This window comes from Neofelis nebulosa, chromosome X, assembly GCF_028018385.1.
Source record: "Neofelis nebulosa isolate mNeoNeb1 chromosome X, mNeoNeb1.pri, whole genome shotgun sequence".
Lineage (NCBI taxonomy): Eukaryota > Metazoa > Chordata > Mammalia > Carnivora > Felidae > Neofelis > Neofelis nebulosa.
Window position 1 is genome coordinate 15,386,989 of NC_080800.1, and position 23,090 is coordinate 15,410,078.

At 44.8% G+C, this 23,090-nt stretch overlaps 1 protein-coding gene across 3 annotated transcripts in view; it reads right to left on the reverse strand.

The window, feature by feature from the left end:
• Positions 1–23,090, reverse strand: part of ADGRG2 (adhesion G protein-coupled receptor G2) — a 123,849-nt gene that overhangs the window by 45,183 nt on the left and 55,576 nt on the right. For all 3 annotated transcript variants that reach the window (XM_058713997.1, XM_058713995.1, XM_058713996.1), the window contains exon 4: positions 397–432. In XM_058713997.1, coding sequence (XP_058569980.1) covers positions 397–432 — 36 coding nt within the window. The remainder of the gene's footprint in view (positions 1–396; positions 433–23,090) is intronic.

The window sequence follows — 23,090 nt, forward strand, 5'->3', positions numbered from 1 at the left end:
TTGAAAAATATTTGTTCAGAGGCGACTGAGGAAGTATATTGAAGAGAACATCGCGCCCCTCAAATGTAGGGACATTCGGCAGGCTTATGGTCTTGATACTCGTCAGGAGACCCGTGAACTAGAATACTAACAATAACGTTGAAGAACCTAACCAGCTACGGTAATGAAAACCCACAATTCATTCCGCAGATTTGTCCATAAGTGTGGGGGCATCAATATGCCTGTCCTCTTGTCTATGTGTGCTATTGGCTTTTCAGGTGCAGGTTTAATGACAGAATGTAATTAACCTTCATGGAAAAAAGCAACTTTGCTGTATCTGACTACGTGCCATATTTCATGGAGAACTTTTGGCATATTGTCCTGAAATTCCCCAAAGTCAAGAAATAACGGTCTTACCAGATGGTGATAACAAACTGGAATTACCGGCATTCTCTGTTGAGGAAAAAGGTGGTTTAAAGTTAGTCTAGTGTGTGCAAGAATTTGTAGATGAACATCTTTAATGGAAGTGAATGTAAACTGACTTGCAAATAGCTACCAAAAGAGGGCAGTATATTAATTTAGTATTATTTTCAACAGCCTCATCAGTCCTTCTCTTCAAATCTCTACAGACACATCTCTGGCGAAGCAATTCTCTAATATAACTGTTGACGGTGCTCTCTAGATTCTGTTATATAATGATTTAGTGCATCATAAACTGACAATGATGACTAAGAACTTCAACTGTTGGCTAATATTCATTCGAATTTGTAAAAGGAAAGGTATCTATGTGCATAAACTAAACTTCCATTAACTGTTTCTTTTTTATGTTTTAATTTAATTTCAGTATTTTAGAGAGAGAGAGGGAGCACAAGTGGGGGAGAGGGGCATAGGGAGGGAGGGAGGGAGAGAGGCAGGGGGAGAGAGAAAGAGAAAGAGAGAAAGAGAAAGAGAAAAAGAGAAAGAGAGAGAGAGAGAGAGAGAGAGAGAGAGAGAGAGAGAGAATCTTAGGCAGGTTCTATGCTCAGCACAGAGCCCGATGAGGGGCTCAATCCCACGACCCTGGGATCATGACCTGAGCCGAAATCAAGAGTTAGAAGCTCAACCAATTGAGACACGCAGGTGCCCCCAACTGTGCTTCTTTTTGTACCTATTAGCACAGCCTTTATACCTTTTAAGTACTACTTATGAGTTAAACTAGATCAGATGCCTCTGAGTTTATAAGCTAAGAGACTGTGTTACTTATTTTGAGAAGATGCTCAGGTTCCTTAAAAGTAATTCTATTTTTCTCTCTGTGAAAAATATTGCACACTTATTGGAGCAACTTCAGATAAATTACAGATAAAAAAGAAAATTAAAGCCACCTATCATTTCACCACCCAAATGTAATTGACATTAACATTTTGGCATATAGTCTTTGCTCTCTCTTTCTATATTCATATGTATATCTACATATGTATATAGATATATGAATATATGTGTGTATATGTGTCTTTATATGTATAAGAAAGATCATATCACATAAACTATTTGTAACCTGATTTTTCTCATGACATTGTATCCTGAACATTGTTCTATATCATTAAACAATTCTCCACAATACCACTTGTGATCACTGTATGGCATTTCATTGACTGGATATACCATTAATTTATACATTTTGATGTGTATAATTTTTCATGATTACAAACAATGTCTCAATAAATACTTCTGGCTAAATTTTGGCATCCGAGAGGCACCTGGGTGGCTCAGTTGGTTAGGCGTCCAACTTCAGCTCAGGTCATGATCTCACAGTCCGTGAGTTAGTTCGAGCCCTGCGTCGGGCTCTGTGCTGACAGCTCGGAGCCTGGAGCCTGGAGCCTGGAGCCTGGAGCCTGCTTCGGATTCTGTGTCTCCCTCTCTCTCTGCCCCTCCCCTGCTCACGTTCTGTCTCTGTCTCAAAAATAAATAAAAACATTTATATATACACAAAATACATTTTGGCATACGAACTTGGCTATCTCCTTCAGAAATTCCATGATTTTGACTGCCAAAATGCCTTACAGAAAACAAATCAATTTATACAACCCTCTGCAGGACATGAGTATCACTTCCCCAAACTCTCACCCATGTGGGGTGTTATTTTTAAATTTGTAATTTTTTTTTTTAATTACAAAGGAGTGATTCTTTCCATAGTGCTATCCTGAAATACAATTAAAAAAAAAAAGAATATGTATGTTTGGAAACTAAACTTGCACAGTGAAACATACCTGGTAGGGTCCAGGAGCCTATTTTCCTGAAGTGGTGGTAGGGTAGGAGTATTTTCTGGGATCATTAAAGCACAATTCTGCTTGAAAGCAAGACCGAATGAGTGCTCAAGTTCCCAATTACCCTGCAGCCACCAAGGCAAATGTACACAGAGTGGTTAGTGCCTTGATGCCTCAATTTAATTGGAATTGCTCCTCTTAGTCTCTGTCCTTCAGGGTAACCCTCAGGCTACGTTAATATTCCACCAGTGAGAGAGTCTGTTGAGTTAACAGGAGCTTAATTTTTAAATTACTCTTGGGAGCACTAAGGGCAAATCAGTCACTCACACCTTAGTATGGATTACTTCCAACTGGCTGAAATCTTCTGATCCTGTAGTAAAGACCTACCATAATGGGCCATGTTGACAAGAACTGGGAAGAATCAACATTCAATACAGGCTACTCTGAGAAGGACATTTATCAGTGTGGGCAGGTGAGGTGGAGTGGGCAGGGAGCGCGGCACAGGGAGGAAAAAGCATGAAGGTGCTGAGGAAGAGCTGGATGGCATGGAAACAGGGATGGAAAGTGATGTTTCAGGGCAACAGAGACTTAACCGCTTCCTCTCCAATTCTACCCAGGGGTTGACCATAGCCACCAATGATTCCAACCTTGTCCACTGCTAAATCCTCTGACGCAACAGCTAGGGCTGGCCTTCTTCCATCTTGGAACCTAAGAGGCTCCCAGCAACGATCTACACTGATGAAGGGAGGAAATCTCGTTCACAAAACCAGAGATTTTTAAATTGTTATTGTCCACTTTTTTTCTCTTGGCATTTTCTTTCTTCTAGGGGCCCGAACGCTTAGTGACTAACATCGTACTCATTTTTTTCTCCCATTACGATCTTCCCACGTCACTCCTCCTGGTCCAAAATAGGGACGTCCCCGTAGGCCTTACATTTTCCTGACTATCAGCCCATTTCTCTCAGGCTCTCTCCTCACTCACTTCCCATCTGTTACAATCAAAGAGGTGGTCGGCATTTCCAATGAGTCAAATATTTGAGCCCCGTGCCATTCTTAGGAGACAAAACATTTCCATTGTTACAAGGATTCACAAATAAAGAAAGGAGAAACATTTAAATTTTTCAGATTTTCCTTCGGAAACATCCAAAGAGCAAATTTTAAAGCATTATTCATTTATTGAAGCTTCAATTTAAGTCAATAAATAAAATTATTGCGATATGCCTATAAATTTTACTCCACGTGACTCTCTAGTGATGTTTCAAAACCAAGTCCGTATACTCCGGTTGTGATGAGCGGGACTTTGGCATGCATACACTGCAAATGGAAGCCAAAGACAGGAACTGGGAACTCAAGAAACCGGCCTTCTGAATGGAGTCTCTTATCCCACGTCACCTCCCTGACCCTTTCTTTCAGTTACTACCACCACCTCTGCAATCCCACAGGGCCAAGTGTGGTCTGAGCACTGTCATGCGAACACCTTACTGTCTTTGCCCCTCCAACTCCATATATCCAAAAACTCATCCCTCATCACCCCACATCATTTCCATATCCACTTAGTTCTTGAATTTGATAGTACTGTTGGTAACGTCAGCCAAATAATTTAAGGTGGAAATCTCAGTGTATTAGCTTCCTGTTGCTGCTGTAACATGTTACCGTGAACTTAATGGTTTAAGACAACACAAATGTGTTAGGTTAGAGTTCTGTAGGTCAGAAGTCCAATATGGGTCTCACCAGACTAAAATCACAGTGTCAACAGGCTACGTGCCTTTCTGGAGGCTCTAGGGGTGAATCTGCGTCCTGCTTATCTGGGTTACTACGGAATTCAGTTCCTTGCAGTCATAGGACCAATGTTCTCATCTTCTTGCTGGCTATCAACTAATTCTAGAAGCCACCCACATTTCTTGGTTCATGCCTCATTCCTCTATCCTCAAAGCTAGCAGTGGGATGGGGTGGGGAGCTCCTTCACCTGGGGCATGCTTTTGACTCATTCTTCTGCCTCCCTTTTCCACTTTTAAGAACTCCCAGGATTAGACTGGGACCACCCAGGTAATCCACGATAATCTCCCCATCCCACAGTCCTTAACTTTAATCACAATGTGCAAAGTCCCTTTTGTTCTGTAAAGTAACATATTTACAGGTTCCAGGCATCAGGACAGGGACATCGTACAGGACCCATTATTCTTCCTACCATACTCAGAAATCCAGGGTTTTTTTTTAATTTATAGAAAATATAAATCGCAAGGAACCACCCTCTATGGAAAACAAAATCCCACAGGGGTTAAGAGAAGGGCCTGGAAACCCAGAGTTGGTTTCAACAATAGAACTGATTGTACAAATCAAATGCTCACTCTCTGGCCATTGCCCCTGGCTCCTCCCTTCTCCAACCTCCATGTCCAGTGCGCCCTTCTCACCGTAACCTCCTGTGCGTCCTTCTCACCAGAACATGGGGCTACTGTGAGGAGTAAAGAAAGATGGCGTATGTGTGACAAATAGCAATGGCAGTGGTTGGTGCTTCCTGTGAGCCAGGTTAACACTTCATACATACTTTATTATTTAATCAGCCAACAACTCCAGGAGATATGTGAATTCATTAGCATCAATCCATTTCAGGGCTTGAGAAACAGTCTGGGTAAGGCCCCACCAGTAATTCACTGTACAGCTGACATTTGAACCCAGACAGACTGACTTCAGAGCCTACCCTCTGAGCCTCTATTCTATCCTGCTTCCAATGACAAACTGTAGACCATAAACTAGTATATAAATGTAGGGTATTATTATTAATATTCCCTAATTGCTCTCTTGTCCGTTCCTTCTTCCCACTGCTCCCTTCTAAGCCCAGGCCTTGATCCCTCATACTTGAGTGAAATATTAGAACCCCAGAATCTTCTAATTGGAAAGGGTCTCCACGGTCTTTGCATTCGACTTCCCGCCTATTGCAGTCAGCCATTGAACAAATGCCTACCACTGGCTCGAGATCCCAATTCAGCTCCCAGGCAAGTTCTCTTTCTCTCACACAGTGGGAATCGTGCTGAGGTTTTTGAAAGTTTGAATTACTTACCGACATTTAAAAATGAGGTGGTTTCAAATGCAATTCCAAATTTTCACCTTGCCAAAATCGGGAGTTTTAGATGACCTCTTTAGGTCAGCTCTCTGGCCCTCTAAAGCATACTCTGGGGCTGCAAGAGCCAGTGGAGGTGGCTCTCTATTTTTATCTTAAAGTTTATTCCTTGACTACACCATTCACTCAGCACTGTCTATGCCATTCACTCGCCACATACTGGGCATATACTACTGGGCACTGTTATTTAACTTTTCTACTGTACGTCTTGTGTTCCCCACTAGATGCTAAGCTGCTTGATGCTTTATTATCCTCCGGGAATCCAGTCCCGTGTCCTGTATCTGGTAGATGTTCAAAAATATTTTTGGACTGACTGACGACATCATAAGGAGTCTCCATCAGTCAGGACCAGTCAGGAACCCATGACTGGTAGCTCAAGAGCAGGAACTTAACACAAATAGTGCAAGGAGTCAGGACCCTGGGATACAAAGCACGGCAGGGGAAGGTAGAGAACGGATCTGAGAGCAACGAGGCGGAGTCTACGAAGGAAAGCCTTGAGAGTACTTCTTGGATGGCTACTATTCAGAATCTGAAGTTTGGAAAAGTAGTTGTAACCGCCAATCACAGCAGACAGATTGCTTAACAGACCTTACAAATATGTGCTAAAATGGCCATTCGAATACATATCACAAACAACGTAACAGATTCAATGGTCCTGACCCTTCACTGCCCACAGCAGTGACCTCAATAATCTACCCTTTACCGGCTTTTCTTCTCTTCCTAATGCCCTCTTCCTGTTCCCCCATTCCTGATTCCTGAAATCACTTCCCCAACAAATTACCTGCATACAAGTCAGGCGAGGTCGCAGCTGGCTGTTCCTGACATTTTCATTTTTCTGCCCACCCTCCGATGCCTGACACCGGGGGTGGGCGGGGAGGGTGTTGTTAAGATGTAAAATGTGAGGTGGCTGGTGGTCTTAAATCTGTGACTGTGGCAACACTAATGAGCACTTACTTCCAACACATTCGCCCCAAGCTGAATGAGAAAGATAAAGACTTCATCTTCGAGGAGTGGATCTAACCCAGATACGACTAGCCCCCCCCTTGCATGAATATTTTAGACCCAGCTGAAACTTGGAATCTGGTGGCGGTCCTCTTCTGGACTGAATTACTATTCCATAGAGAGATGATTCAAAGCTAGGCGTCACGCCCAGGCACTCGTATATGGGAACCCCAAGCAAAACAATATTGTTTTGTTATTATATTGGCTCTTCAGGGCTTGGACAACAGATACTCTTCCAAGAGCTGTATTTTCGGATTTTACTACCCAACCAACGAAATGAATGAAAACAAGTCTCCTTTGGCACGGCCGAAAAGTGTTTACTTGAGCTGTGACCGTCTCACGTCACACTGCTCAGTAAATACTCTGACATAACGTTTTTATTAAACGATTAATGACATCATTAGAGAAAACTTCAGCTGCTAGCTAACGGAACTCCCCAAAGTGCAGACGACCACCAAATCTAGGTGGGCCTTGGCCTTTATTGAACACTTACTAGACTGGCAGTAGACCCTCGCTTCTTCATAGAATGTCCCCATGTTCTCGTGAAACAGATGACCTTCTAGCCATGTCCCATCTCCTCCTACTCTCCCCTCGCTCAGCCACGCAGGCCTCCCTGCTATCCTTCCAACACAGTGGCCATAGTTGCCCAACACAGTGGCCGGGCCTGCACCCACTGATTCCTCTGGGGAATCACACACACACACACACACACACACACACACACACACACACACACACGTGGCACTTAGATTGTGTGTGTCCTAACATTTTGTGCCCTAGACCCTTCACTTGCCTCATTCTAGTTCCAGCCCTGTATCACTGATAAGACTTTTTTTGCCTCCAAAAGAGAATTTTCACTCCCGTGGGGGCAATATTAGCCCCTGGAAAGAATGCATGCTCTAAGGTTATTACTCCTGGAAGAGATACAGCTTAAGGAGAGCAACATTTGCTTGGGTGCCCCTCTCCTCCCTGATTCCCAGTCCTGTCTAGGGTAATTCTACTGTTAGTTGACAAATTCTTTCATGCCAAAGCACCTGTAATTTATGGGTCAGGGAGAGTTTCTTGTAGTTTTAGGTGCAGAAGCACCTGGAAACGTAGGGGTAGGGGCACTAGTAGTTAGGGTTCAGAAGGTTTCCTAGTATCTTTTATTTTTTTTAATTTATTTATTTATTTTGAGCGGGGGGGAGGCATGAGTGACGGAGGGGCAGAGAGAGAGGGAGAGAGAGAATCCCAAGCAGGCTCTGTGCTGTCAGCTCAGAGTCTGACATGGGGCTCAGACCCACCAACTGTGAGATCATGACCTGAAGAGTCGGACCCTTAACCAACTGAGCCACCCAGGCACCTCTCAGACCGCACCACTCTGCCAGCTCACGGTCAAGCAGTGAACCCCTTGGCATCTTAGTTTAGGTTCTCCGGGGGTGCAGAGCCCAGGATAAGGACTTGGATGCAAAATGGGCTCTCCGCTCTCCCCAGTCCCTGGCACAAAACAATATATACTGTTTTATACAGCTAGAAAATAAATGAAGAAGGTGATCAGAAGTGAGATGGCCAGAGAGGTGGGTGTTACGGTAGACCAGCCAAGACACGATGAGGGCTTGAACCTGTGCTTGGGAAGCTGGCACGAAAAGAGGTTCTACAGACACTTCTAGGGTAAGGTGAGAGGATGGGGTGTCACTGAGATGTCGGGGTGCGGGGGAAATCGGAGTCGGCCCCAACAGCCGATGTGACATTGCCCTGAATCCCTCCAGTGTGATAAGTAGGCTAACAACCTCGACCACAAAACCCAGACAGCCGAGGTTCAAACGCGCCACTTGTTAATCCCGCACACCTTTTGTAATCTGCCACCACATAGCTTTGGACAACTTACTTGCCCCACCCGCACTTCGGCTTCCCATCTGGAAAATAGGGATGAAGATAATCACAATAGGACACACTTCACAGGTGCTACTGTTACAGTATTGAGGAGACCACACGGGAAATTCTGCTCGTGTACATAATTAATACGATCGTGCTCCATTCCTCGTTTTCCCAGGGACCTTTACTAAAAATGATTCCTCCCTTCTACTCAGCAAGATTTCCACTTCACTTTCTTTTTTCTTTCTATTATTTGCTTCTGATTTTCAGACACCTTTGGGATCACTTTGGAAACGTAAAGAAAGAGGCAGAAGTCAAAGGGTTTCAGGAGATCCGGTGACTGTAACTTATATTTAAGTTCTTGCACAAAGTCGAGACCTGGCAAAATTTCAGGGGACAAGCGAAAGGCACATGGAATCATGATGTTCTGAGGTTGCCCTCTAGTGGGATGTGTAGTCTCCCTAGGGGGTCACTGGCTGGCTTCTAAACATTAACATTAGTTTCTTTTCTAACTATAATAATAATGTGGGTTTGAGTGGAGAAAATTCTAAACCACAGAAAAGTATAAAGAAAAAATTTTTCTACATAGTCATCATAATGCTTTTACTCAAAGATGAGGTCAGCCAGCTGTACGGACCTTCAGACTATCTTTGGGCCAGTTGCAGAACAGAAACACTTAAATAGAGCCTTGGGGATGTTAGCATCGTGTTTTATTGAAAAGTATTAAGAGACACAAAATTGAGCTCATTAGCGTTCTACTATGCACGGTGTCCTGGTAACATAGCTAAGCTGCATTTCCCAGAATTCCCTTTTCTATACGTTTGTGGGTTTCGTGGGACACGAGAGAGCGTCCCGGGGGAGATGTGGGCAGACACGGAGCAGCAGCTGCCTCACGTCTTTGCTGTGAGGTGGCTGCCAGCCCACAACTGCTGTGCGCACCCACCCGCCCTCCGCCCGCCCCGGACCCGCTCCAGCTTCTCTGAGTCCTGGGCGAGGTGTGTATTTTATTTTTACTTTTTAAAAAAATTTTTTTAATATTTTATTTATTTTTGAGAGCAAGAGACAGAGTGTGAGTGGGGGAGGGGCGGAGAGAGAGGGAGACACAGAATCGGAAGCAGGCTCCAGGCTCCACGCTGTCAGCACAGACCCCGGCGCGGGGCTCGAACTCACGGACTGTGAGATCATGACCTGAGCCGAAGTCTGACGCTTAACCGACGAGCCACCCAGGGGCCCCGCGAGGTGTGTATTTAATCTCGTGCTAAGGCGGGCACCTGGGGGACTCAGTCGGTTGCGTGTCCAACTCTTGATTTTGGTGCTGACAGCACAGAGCCTGCTTGGGATTCTCTCTCTCCCTCTCTCTCTCTCTCTGCCCCTCTCCCACTCACGTTCTCTCCCCCACCACCTTCTCTCAAAATAAACAAACATTAATTTTGTGCTAAGGGGCCAGTTTCTGCAAGACAATCGTAGCACCAGCCACAGGTAACAAGAACTGACATGGGTTTCAGTCTGTTGTGGGTTCCAACTTGTCCCTGTTGTCACCCGTCTTACTGCCCTCCCTACAGCCTTCCCGACTGCCTTTCCCATCATAGATGTCAAGTTCTGGCATCAGATGTGAAGACAACAGCTTTACAGAGACTGCTTAGCTGGCTCCCACAGCCCTATAATGTCAAACCCCTGTGACAAATTCGTGTGTGTGTGTGTCCCTAGTGATTCTCCTTCTGTGACTGAACCCTAACTTATACAGTATGAAATAGAAAACTTCTGAAGCAATTAGAACAATTCTCTATAGCTGCCCTGTTCACTACAGCAGCCACTAGCCATGTGTGGCTATTTAAAGTTAAATTAATTCAAGTTAATAAAAATTAAAATCCAGTTCCCCGGTCACGTTTCAAGGGCTCAGTAGCCACATGTGGTTGGTGGCTGCTGTACTGGGCAGCACAGATACAGAATGCTCCCGTTATCAAAAGAAAATCTCTATTACTATGCTGGTCTCTAGTGATAATGGCTAGTGTTGACTGAGTCTTTACAATGTGTCAGACGCATTACAGGCATCTCTGGATGCGTTAACTCATGTAATCTGCATATCATTCTATGAAAAAGGTACTGCTATTTTACAGATAAGGAGACTAAGCAACAGAGATTAAACGCCCTGTAACAGTCAGAGGAAATAAACGGTAGAGGTAAGATTTGACCCCAGAAAGTTCAGAGCCTGTAGTCTTAACCTTAAGCCAAACCGTGAAGGTCCCGGCGGCCTGGGTTGGCCCAAAGGGAGTGAGGGGGTGGCTCTGGTGGGCCTCCTGCCCTCAAAGGACTCTCTCCTGATTGGATGATGAGCGTCTCGGTAGTGACCATAATAGACTCCCCCCAGCTTGGACCGTACGAACGCGGGCTCTTACGTGATCTCAAGAAAGAAAAGATGCCTGTCCCACCCCACCCTGCCTTCCAATGGCAGAATGAGATGTACCATTGGGGAGAAGGGTCACTGATGTATTAGTTAAGGTAAGGCAAATCGCCACGATAATTAAATCCTAAAATCTCAGGGGCTTACAAAAGTGGCAGCTTACTTTCTATGTGTAAAGTCCAATCAGCAGCCTATGGGCCACACCTGGGGGGCTCAGTCGTTTGAGCGTCGACTTCGGCTCAGGCCACGATCTCACAGCTTGTGAGTTCCAGCCCCGCGTCGGGCTCTGTGCTGACAGCTCGGAGTCTGGAGCCTGCTTCCGATTCTGTGTCTCCCTCTCTCTCTGCCCCTCACCTGCTCATGCTCTGTCTGTCTCTCTCAAAAATAAATAAACGGTAAAAAAAAAAAAAAAAATTTAAAGTCCAGTCAGTAGTCTAGAGTGGAGTGTAGAGTGGAGCAGAGAGAGGCCATCTGCTCCGTGCTGTCACTGAGGAGCCCGGGCGGACAGAGGCACTGCCATGTTCAACACGAAGATTCCAAGTGTGCTCCGGAGAGCAACATCCAGCAGGCACACAGGGAAAGAGAGTGAGGGGAATCGGGTTTTTAATGGCCAAGCCGCAAGGTGGAAACATCATTTCTACCCACATACATTAGCCAGAACTCAGTCACTCAGCCACTTCTACTCGCAAGGGAGGCTGGGAAATACAGTCTGGCTGTGTGCCGAGGAAGAAAAAAATTAAAGTTTGGTGAACTGCCAGCCAGTCTCTGCCACATCAGATTTACTTTGAGTGTCACAGAATAATTAAGATCCATTAAACTAATGATGGGACAAAATTAATGCTAAAATTACTCTCCCCAACCACCATTTTCTCTCTTGTTCTTTGTCATGATATTGACGAGGTCAAAAGTCAAGGAATCAATATGAATTTGAGAGCTGATGCATGGGGGCACTTGTACCCTAATGTTTATAGCAGCACTTTCAACAATAGCCAAATTATGGAAAGAGCCTAAATGTCCATCAACTGAGGAATGGAAAAAGAAGATGGGGTTTATATATACAATGGAATACTACCTGGCAATGAGAAAGAATGAAATCTGGCTATTTGTAGCAACGTGGATGGAACTGGAGACTGTGATGCTAAGTGAAATAAGTCAGACAGAGAAAGACAGATATCGTATGTTTTCAGTCATATGTGGGTCTTGAGAAACTCAACAGAAGACCGGGGGGGAGGGGAAGTGGGGGGAAGAAGTTACAGAGAGGGAAGGAGGCAAACCCTAAGAGACTCTTAAATACTGAGAATAAACTGAGGGTTGATGGTGGGGGAGGGGAGAGGGGAAAGTGGGTGATGGGCATGGAGGAGGGCACCTGTTGGGACGAGCCCTGGGTGTTGTACGGAAACCAATGTGATAATAAATTTCATGTAAAAAATATGAATTGGAGGAGGTAGAGGAGTCCCTGCCACTTTGAGGCTCAATATGAACTCCCCTTCTTTGTGACTCACCTCCCTCGCTTTGCTCCCAGCAAACATCCATATCACGATTTTCTCATGACCCTCAAGAGTAGAACTCCCATGTGACAAACCATTTCTCTAAGTAGATGCGTACCAGTAAAGCCACTAACAAAAGCTGGATGTATACTGCCGATGCATACTACTTGGCTGGAAAAGTTGTATATCTGGGGCACCCGGTTGGCTTAGTTGGCAGAGCATGACCTCTTGTTCTCACAGGCATGAGTTCGAGCCCTGCATTGGATGGAGACATCCTTAAGAAAATAAAAATTAAAAAAAATTGTTTTAAAGAAAAGTATTCGTGAGTTGTCTCTATTTTGAGGCCGTGTAAAAAGCTTTGCTGTAGCGCTTCTGGATAGAAAATCCTTCGCAGGCCTTTTGGCCTTTGTACGTTAGTGGCTCGTGTTCTAATGTCTTCGCCTTATATTGTCTTTGGCTTGTTGTGAGCTCTGAAAGACTGATCTGGGATTCCTCACTTTTAATAACGTGTAAATCTTGATCTGGTAAATTCCTCCATCTGAATAAAGAGCCATGTCCATTTATTTGTAATAAATGAATGAGCATACCTCCTTAACCAAGCTTTAAACGTGATTGAGAAACTGGGCTCTTGGGGCACCTGGGGGACTCAGGCAGTTAAGCGTCTGACTTGCTTTCGGCTCAGGTCAGTTCGTGAGATTGAGCCCTATATCGGGCTCTCCGCTGACTGTGGAGCCTGCTTGGGATTCTCTCTCTCCCTTTCTCTCTCTCTGCCCTTTCCCTGGCTCATGCTCTCGCTCTCTCTCAAAATATTTAAATAAACTTAAAAAAAAAAAAAAAAAAAAAAAAAGACCGGGCTCTTGAGTGAGACTTACTTGGTTTCAAATCCTGGCTCTGCCTTGAGTAAATTTCTAACACTTCCCTGCTTGTATTTGTGCACTTGTAAAACGGGGGTGATTATTTTGCATAAAATTATATTACATTTATATTTTATCACAGTTCTAGCAGTAAATCATAATTATTAATTCAGACTCTGTGCTCTTGAATAAAGCTTACTTTTATATAATAATGGTGTTTTTTTCCTTTTAAGATTTTATTTTTTAAGTAATCTCTACACCGAATGTGGGGCTCAACCTCACAGCCCCAAGATCAAGAGTCACATGCTCTTCTGACTGAGCCAGCCAGGCGCCCCCTGATTTTTTTCTTAAGGCAAGCGACATATCAATAACTCATAGAGAGGCACTTAAAAAATTATGAAGATGGTTTCTTTCCAAAATTTGCAGGTATGTGACTTCTATCTAACTATAAAACATTCTTAGGTATTCACTAACGCTTGATTAGTGGGACTATCCATTACAACACTGTCTAATTCAAGTTTCCATAGCTTAGGGCCATAGGAATTCATCTCCTAGAAAGACCCAAGGGGTTCCATCTGTGCATTACACGTCAGGAAATGGAAGGTCATAGAAATTCATTTCAGAGGTAAGGGAGACTTGAAGACGACCTAGTACAATTTTATAGATCTAGAAAACTGGCAGCATAGTCACTTAGACTATAGATCATTATTTCAAAAATTGCTTATTTACCAACAGTAAGCTGCATGAGAAAATTAGAGTGTGATTTGTAAAAATTATAGCTATACTGGTTTTCTACTGCTGATCACAAAAACTGGATCCAGGTTTGTACATCTTTGCTCAACACAAAAATGAAAAAAAAAATTCTTAAATAAATCATTTGAAAGATACTATCTTTTAGGGCTTGGAGTTCAGGGGACGAAAAGAACTACAAAATAGGTCCTAGGTAGGGAAAAGACTACAGACCAAACTAGCCCACCTTCCTCACACTATAAGTGAAGAAACAAGCCCAGAAACATGAAGGAATCTGCCCAAAGTTTATTCATTTGGTAAAATGTTTAAAGGCCTACTGCATACGCCAGGGACTGGGTTGTAGCAGGAAATGACACAAAGCCCCTGACCTCAGATAAAGTTTGCATTGTAGTCATATCATGCAACTCACTTAAAAGTATTAAAATTCTATTTTGAAAAGATCCTGTAACTGGACATTTTTTACGAATTCAAACTCATCCCCTCCTGCCCGTCCACTAAAACCCAGAACGTTAGACCTTACCATGAATCCAAATCAGTGTAATAACAAATCATATATTAGGAGCAAGACAAAAAAAAAAAACGACTACACGGTTGAAATACACCACCGCATACTAAGAACTCTGTGTTCGGTTCTTATTCGTTCAATTAATGAGATAATTAGAAGCAATTCTAATTTATTCGCCAAAGTGAGACTACTGCCCATTTCACATTTTTCATTTCTCTCTTCTTTAACAAAATTCTATATACTGTAATGAACACTACAGCAACAGGAGTAACTTTTACTTCAAGCTACGTGCATTCCTAAAAGAAACTAACACAATTGCCACAGACGTCATTACAAAAGCATCCTCGATTTATATTGATGTTTTTTTACAGCAGCACTGCGATCTTATGAACACAAGACTTCTTGCCAAGATCAATGTGTTTCTTATTATTTCCTTGAAGTAAAGAGACACCCGCCTCAAGGTACATTTCAACAGCGTATTCCCTTGGAATATCAACTTACTCCCTGATAGATTAAATCAGTGAAGCTACTGCTTTTATCCTTCAGATCTCCCTCAATCTTTATCTGGTCCCTTGGGAGTACAAATCCATTTCAGGATGAATGAACATGGCTAAGTTTCAGTCAAAGTTGTGTAAAAACCATCTCCGACTGCTAGAGGGACTAAACACAAAGGAAACGGTTAAGAACACAGGTTCTAGAATCCTAGCACCTCCACTTTCCAGCTGTGTGAACTTGGAAGTGACTCAAACTGTCCAAGCCTCAGCTCTCTCATCTAGGAAATAAGGGATTAACACTTGATTGTTGCTATTGTCCGGATCCACTAAGGTAACACATGAAGCATTTACAAGGACATCATGCATAGCACATTTCACCCTTGAACAACACGGGTTTGACTGTGCGGGTCCACTTACACGCAGATTTTTTCAATAAATACAGGCCAGTACTGCAAATGTATTTTTAGTTCCTTACGATTTTCTTAATAACATTTTCCTCTCTCTAGCTTACTTTATCATAAAAATACAGTGTACGGGGTACCTGGGTGGCTCAGTCAGTTAAGCATGCGACTTCAGCTCAGGTCATGAGCTCGCGGTTTGTGAGTTCGAGCCCCACGTCGGGCTCTGTGCTGACAGTTCAGAGCCTGGAGCCTGCTTCGGATTCCGTGTCTCCCTCTCTCTCTGCCCCTTCCCCACTCACGCTGTCTGTCTGTCTGTCTCTCTCTCCCCAAAATAAATAAACATTAAAAAAATTTTTTTAAATATAGTGTATAATGCATATAACATACAAAATATGCATTAATCAACTATGTATGTTATCGGTAAGGCTTCCGGTCAACAGTAGGCTATTAGTTGTTAAGTTTCTGGGGAGTCAAAGTTATGTGCACATTTTTGACTCTACAGGGATCGGCACCCCTAACCCCCGTTGTTTTTTTTCAAGAATCAACTGTAAACCTTTGAAATGTTAACTCTTCTATGTGTAAGAATGCTTTCGGGGGCAAGTCACAGAATACCCAATTAAAAGTACCATAAACATTAAAGACATTCATTTAGCCCACTTAAGAAATCCTAAAGCACACAGTTCTAAGAAGGTTCATCCGGCAGCTCAGGAAGACCCAGGCCCTTTCCATGCTTCTGTTCTTTCACCTTCAGAACACTATTCGCTCAACATCTTTTTTTTTTTTTTAATTTTTTCTTACCGTTTACTTATTTTTGAGACGGAGAGAGACAGAGCATGAACGGGGGAGGGGCAGAGAGAGACGGAGACACAGAATCCGAAACAGGCTCCAGGCTCTGAGCCGTCAGCCCAGAGCCCGACGCGGGGCTTGAACTCACGGACCGCGAGATCGTGACCTGAGCTGAAGTTGGACGCTTAACTGACTGAGCCACCCAGGCGCCCCTCGCTCAACATCTTCAAACTCTTAGGGTATCTCCATTTTCCACTGGCACTCACTACCTCCTCTCAATGTATTTAAGATGGCGACCAGTGTTCCAGGCATCAAATCCAGACCCAGAAACATCCAGATACAGCACTATCTGACAGAACTTCCTGCAGTGATGGAAATATTATGCATTTGCACTGCCCAGTACAGCAACCACTAGCCCCATGGGACTCCTGAGCACTTAAATTGTAGCTAGTGTGACTGAGGAACTGAATTTTTAATTTCATTTAGTTTTAATTAATTTAAATTTAATAGTCACATGTGCCTAATGGCTATCATATTGGACAGCGCAGCTCCAGAAGACGAAGAACTATTTCTCCTTGAGTCTCATTTTAAGAGTGGGGAAATTCTGGGGGCGCCTGGGTGGCTCCGTAGGTTGACCTTGTGACCTCAGCTCAGGTCATGATCTCACGGCTCGTGAGTCCAAGCCCCAAGTCGGGCTCTGTGCTGACAGCTCAGAGCCTGGAGCCTGCTTCAGATTCTGTGTCTCCCTCTCTGCCTATGCCCCTCCCCAACTTAGGCTCTCCCTCTCTGTCTCAAAAATAAATAAACATTAAAAAAATAATTTCAAAAAAGAGTGGGGAAATTTTTCCTCCAAGTCCCCCCAGGAGATTTTCCCATGTGTCTTATTGGTCAAAAGGAAGCCACATGCCCACTCCTAAAATCAAACACTGGCAAGGAACAGCATTTCCACAGTTGGCTTAGAATAATTAGGATTTGCTCCTCAGTCATGTGGAAAGGAGCAAGCACCCTGTGAAGCCAGGGCTTGGCCAGCAAGTAAAGAGCAAGGAATGGGTGGCATATAAATTTGATCAGTAGTATATGCTGTACCGCTTCTGCTCTGTCCCAATCAGGGATCTGTAAACTAGGGCCCATGGGCCAAATCCCACGTTTCTAACAAAGGCTTCATTGGTGCAAAGCCACGCCTATTTGCATATTGCCTACGGCTGCTTTGCCTACACCAACAGAGTTGACTAGTTGCCACAGAGACTGTGGATGACGCATGAATCCAAAAATATTTATTAGCTGGCTCTTCACAGAAAAGGTTTGCCAACCCCTGGTCTAAACGGACATTCCTTATGATTAAAATCACCATTGTTAAGGATGTTGGCTACAACGTACTCCTATTGCCAAAAGCAAGTACTTTGTGCAAGCTGATGTGGAGGACAGAGTTCTGGAGAGCTGCTTTTAAGGACCCTGATACTATTTCTTGCTGAGTAACTTTCAAAGTTACTCCATTGCTTTAACCTTCAATCTTCTCATCAGCAAAGTAGGGATAATAGAATTTTCTTTGCCTACCTCAGCAGGGACATGGTGAGATGACGTATGCCAAGGTGCCTTGTAAACCATGAAGACCTACAGAAATATCCAGTTGGGTTGTTGCTGCCGCTGGGTTTTTTTTTTTTTTTTTTTAATAAAGTTTACTTATTTATTTTGAGAGAGAGAACACAAGCAGAGGAGGGGCAGAGAGAGAGGGAGAGAGAGAATCTGAAGCAGGCTCCGCACTGTCAGCACGGAGCCCGGTGCGGAGCATGAACTCGCGAACCATGAGATCACGATCTGAGCTGAAACCAAGAGTCGGACAATCAACTGACTGAGCCACCCAGGTGCCACATCTGCTGCTGTTTTTAAAGTCTGGGACTATGAGCTGTTGCTACTGGATCCTACCAAGGAACACTGGGACTTTTCCATGACGAGCAAGGCAAGGATAGCACTGGCAACTGGCTGATTTGCCAGTCAGCAAAAGCCACTTCGGGAGCTTTTATCAATTTCGAAATCAAGAGATTGATTGGCTTCGCTGTAACTTTAAGACCCTTTGAAATCACCTTACGTAAAAACATGAAGTTTAAAAACTATTTTTTTTTAATTTTTTTTTTTAACGTTTATTTATTTTTGAGACAGAGAGAGACAGAGCATGAACGGGGGAGGGTCAGAGAGAGAGGGAGACACAGAATCGGAAACAGGCTCCAGGCTCTGAGCCATCAGCACAGAGCCCGACGCGGGGCTCGAACTCACGAACCGCGAGATCATGACCTGAGCCGAAGTTGGACGCTCAACTGACTGAGCCACCCAGGCGCCCCTAAAAACTATTTTAAATTGTTTCCAATTTCACATTAAGAATTTTGAATTGGAGAGCAGCTTTGAAATGAGATGGCAGACACAAGTGGTTCTCGGTTCAAAGCAGACCCCGAAGATCCCTGGTAAACCCAGGACAGTGAATTAGGAATCTGAAGACTGTCCCTACTGGACAATTGAACGCACAGAATCTCAGAGTTTGAAGGAATCTTAACAGGCAATCAGCTGAGACCCTTCATCATAGAGAGGCGAGGACACCACTCTTCAAGAGTAATTCTAGCCAATGAGCAGCCACTCCATTGCGGCCTATGCAAAACTTTAGAAGAGTAACCTACGTCGTATCAGAACTCACTGGCTTCAGACGAGGGCGATGCTGGTGACGTAAGCTGAGGGGAGAGGCTCACGTTCTAGAGTATCTCTAGGCCTGTGACTAGAGTCACAAATCAAAACCAGTCAAACGACCAGAGTTTATTGAGCCCTTAGTCTGTGCTAGACTATGAAGGATACGGAGAGGAAAAAGTTGCCACCCTCACCCACAAGGACCTGACTAGATATTTCTTCATACCTGAAAAGAGAAAACCAGAAGGAGGAGCAGAATTCGGGATATGATGATCACCTTCAACAATGCCTAGCAAAGTGTCCTCACACATCTGAAGTGTTTAATATGTATTCATTTTAAGGTTAGTTTAAAATGTATAAACAGAAGTTAGATGTACAAACAATAGCAACAATAAACAAACAGATACAAAAATACCCAAGCTTCCTTTAATGTCTAAGAAGGTTCCATCTTATTTTTGAGCCTCTATTCCAGAGGTTCAGGAAAAGCATTCTTAAACCTGATGATTTAAGGTAGCTCTCTCTTTTGCTCTAAAATGATCTCCAGTTAAGTCAATGTCTTTTGGAAAAATGCACAATCTTTGTATTCCCGCCCCTTCCTTCCGGTAGTCAAGATGGCTTCCAGGTTGGGAATGGGGCGCTAGTGTCCTTCTGGCAACAGGGACCAAGGGCCTGGATCTGTGAGCCCACCCCATGTTGAGCACTGGGTTCTCAATGACGTCTCCAAAGATCTCCCTCACCCTGTGGGGTTCCTGGCTATCCAGTTGGCATTCACTGCTGAAGGCTGTGTCACTGGCCCCCATGGTCAATTCTCTCAGTAGCCCGCCCTGGCCTGCGGGTCCGTCTCTTGCTGACCAGGTCCCCTCGGGTCCCACCATTGAGTGTCTGTCGCATCCTGCACCTGGCTGCTAGTCTAAATTGTCTACGCCATCACTTTTGTAGCCCTGTCCCTGCACCCGGCTCACAACACGGCTACCCACAAGGAAAGCGAGGGCCAATCAGAATCCCTACCCTGCCCCACAAGAGACAAAAGAGACTTGAAAAAGACATCGCCTCTAGCCTTCTTTCTGCCCAGACGCACTATGCCACCATCTTTCATCTCTACCACGCTCCCCGTGTCGACGTAGAGGCTGCTATGAGGAGTTCTGACCAGGACTTCCAAGTGGAAAGTCAGACACAAAACGTCCTCTGCTTTCAGTTTCCTCCTCAATCTATCCCGAGCCTCTACCATTCCCTGTCACCACTTCTACCTGCCGGGGAAAAGAGTGAGGGTCTACCAGAAGCGGCCTCATGCCTGTGTCCAGGTGGTGGGAACTCGGAGGGCTGTAAGACTGGCTGAGCATCGGATCAACGCCAAGGTATTTAAAATCTCATTTGCACAGACGGGGAATTGAGAGGGAAGGAGTGCAGCACCCGGTTTGATACCAGAGGACAAAGTCAAGCAAGACAGGTTCCCTGCCTTTCAAGAGCATCGCAGTCTACGCTCCTACAGCCTTAACGTGCACTGCACAAGGAAGAACAAAGACTTGGATGGACGAAGCGTGAGAAGGTGAGAGGAAATAAGACAGTGAGGCCTTGGAAGAGGGGAATTAGAGAGGAATCTACCACTGGAAATGCCTGCAGCACAGAAAGATCTAGGCCCAGACCAGAGAGAGAAAGTTGGGGATTATAGCTCATGAGCTCACTAAACTGGCTCAAATGTGTAATTGTTTCCAAATGGGGAAGACAACTCTGCAAGAATGAGATTATAACCATCTTCCATTATTATGTCATTTCACCCTCTGGAAAATAGTTGTACCTAAAAGAAGACCTCCTTCAAAGACCAAAAAAAAAAAAAAAAAAAAAGAGAGAGAGAGAGAGAGAAAGAAAAAAGAAAAAAGGCATGGCATAGCCCAGGAAAGCTAGAGGCTAGAAAGTATAGTTACCTACCAAAGCTCATCTGGGATTCTGGCAGACCAAGAATGATTCCCTCACACGTTACCAAATTATACAACTGAAAGCGCTAAGGCCTAAGGATTCTCTCTGTTGGCCAGTGGCCTAATAAAAGACTGTGAGACCGACCTCTCCTGCTGTTAATTAAGAGCTACTGAATCACTCTCAGGCTTCCAGGGTGAAGCTACTGTGTTTGCGATCCACAGCCCCCAGAGCCCAGGGTGATGGCTGCTCTCTGGCAGCTTACCCCAGACCCCCTCCCTCTCCAGCGTCTCCCCGTGCCTCACCGACACGTGCATTCGGTCTCCAGGCACTTACGAGGCAGCCTGGTGGAGTGCGAACAGCATAGGCTATGGGTTCCAACAGGGAATCCCCCAAGCTCTCAGGCTCTGTGCAAATGACTTAATCTCTTTGATACTCCATTTCTTCATCTGCAAACTGAGACTAAACCTATCTATCATGATGCGTTTTTGTGAGGATTGAATGAGATGACGTACATAAAGCACCCAGCAGGGCCTGGCCCAGGGCAAGCCCCCAGTCCTCATTAGGTTGCTTCCCATCAGTCTCCCACCCGCCTCGCCAAACCCTTCTTCTCCCTTCTCACGCGGCCCGGGATGGTGCACTAAAAGGACTCGTGGCGCATTGAAGTGCATTCGGCAAAGGAAGTACCTAATGCCGTCATATAAGGTGACAAGTATAAAGAGATATGGACAAAGAGAAAAAGGAGCAGGGCGCCTGGGTGGCTCAGTCGGTTGTGCGTCCACTTCAGCTCAGGTCATAACCTCACGGTTCATGGGTTCGAGCCCTGCTTCAGGCTCCTGCTGTAGGCACGGAGCCCACTTCCGATCCCCCCCCCCACCCCTCCCCTCCCCTGCTCTCCCTCTCTCAAAAAAATTATTTAACAAAAAAAGAGAGAAAGGAGCATTGGGGAGAGAGATTTACTTCTTTTGAGGAGATCAGGGCAGATTTTATAGAGGTAGTGATATTTGGCTGGACCTTGGAAAATTAGTGAGGTTCCAAGTGGGGGGACCCCAGAAAGCTGAGGGAGGGAGTAGGGAAGTATGATAGGGAAGGGAGTAAAGCCCATAACGGGTACACTAACGAGTGGGTTACTACTATGGGTAACTGCGGCACAATCCAACAATCTACTAGGTTTGTAGAACATACCTCAGCATCACCTCGCCAAGGGACGAGGAAGCTGACGCAGGTGAACACAAACTCTCAGCCCTCACTGTTCTGAAGCGTTAACTCCCTGGCGCTTCTGGCTTCTTCCACACATGAGCTACACATGGTTCCATCGGCACAGATCATTCTCGGTCAGAGAGACACGGGAGCCGTCAGCGTGCGTGTACTTTCCTGTTTACCTGCCCCCTTTTCATCATGTTTAAATACATTTTTTCAAAAAGACTTACGTCCCTGGGGACATTTACTCATCAGTAGAGTGGGGACATTTGATTTCTGCTTCACCAATCCCACAGTGACGTTTTAATGCCCCGAAAAGATGATGTGCGAGCATAATTTACATAAACGTCACAGGCCCGCGACAGTTTGTAACTTGTGATCTCCATCCAGGGGGAGTTTGCGCCCCCTACTTATGTCTTCGGCAAGCTGTGCAGGCAGTGTAGACTCTGGGCCAATCACATCAACATCACCTGGGAGCTTGTTAGAAACGTCAGTTCTCGGGTCCTGCCCTCTACCTACTGAATCAAAGACTGTGGGGGAGGGACACAGAAACCTGTTTTAACAAGTCCTCCAGGGCATTCTCCTATCTTGAGAACCGATGTTTTCAGAGGTTTGAGAACTCTGGCTTTCTGGTTATGAGCACAAATTTCAGAGCTGGCCACAAATCCCAGTCAGCCACTTCCTCGAGTAACTTACTTAGCTCTCTGAGACTCAGTGTCTTGATTTGGGAAATGGGGCTATGGCTAGGATCTGTCCTTCATGGATTTGGTTGAGAAGCTTAAGAGAGTGAATATGTGTAAGGCAGGTAGGAACCTGGCACACTATAAGCAGTCAGTATGCACTTAGCTCGTGTCATTTCTTTTTGTAAAGTGTGGTGGCTTCTTGACATGCCCCAGTGCCTACTTTTTGAAAGACTGTCAGTTGTGTTTCAGCCTATTGGGAAGTTTTCCACTTAAGTTGTGTGTGTGTGTGTGTGTGTGTGTGTGTGTGTGTGTGTGTGTTGTTTACACGTCATTGTTTGCTGTCCATTGACACTCGCTTTATCCAGCGAAGCTTCCTTGCTCCTGCCACTCTCCTCTGAATAAGAAAGGTATTTCTCTGTGTGGCCTTAATAATTCTTCTTAAAGGGGCACGTGGGTGGCTCAGTGGGTTGGGCGTCCGACTCTCGATTTCGGCTTGGGTCATGATCTCACGGTTCGTGAGTTCGAGTCCCGCATCGGGCTCTGCGCTGACAGGTGAAGAGCCTGCTTGAGATTCTCTCTCTGCACCTCCCCCACTTGCTCTCTGTATCTTTCTCAAAACAAAAATACACTTTAACAAAAAGAATTCTTCTTAAATAACATTGCAGGCGAGGATGCTTTCCATTTGCATAGCATGGTATTCTTTTGGCAGCTGTACCTACAGATGTTACAGCCAGGATTTCTGGCCTTTCTGCT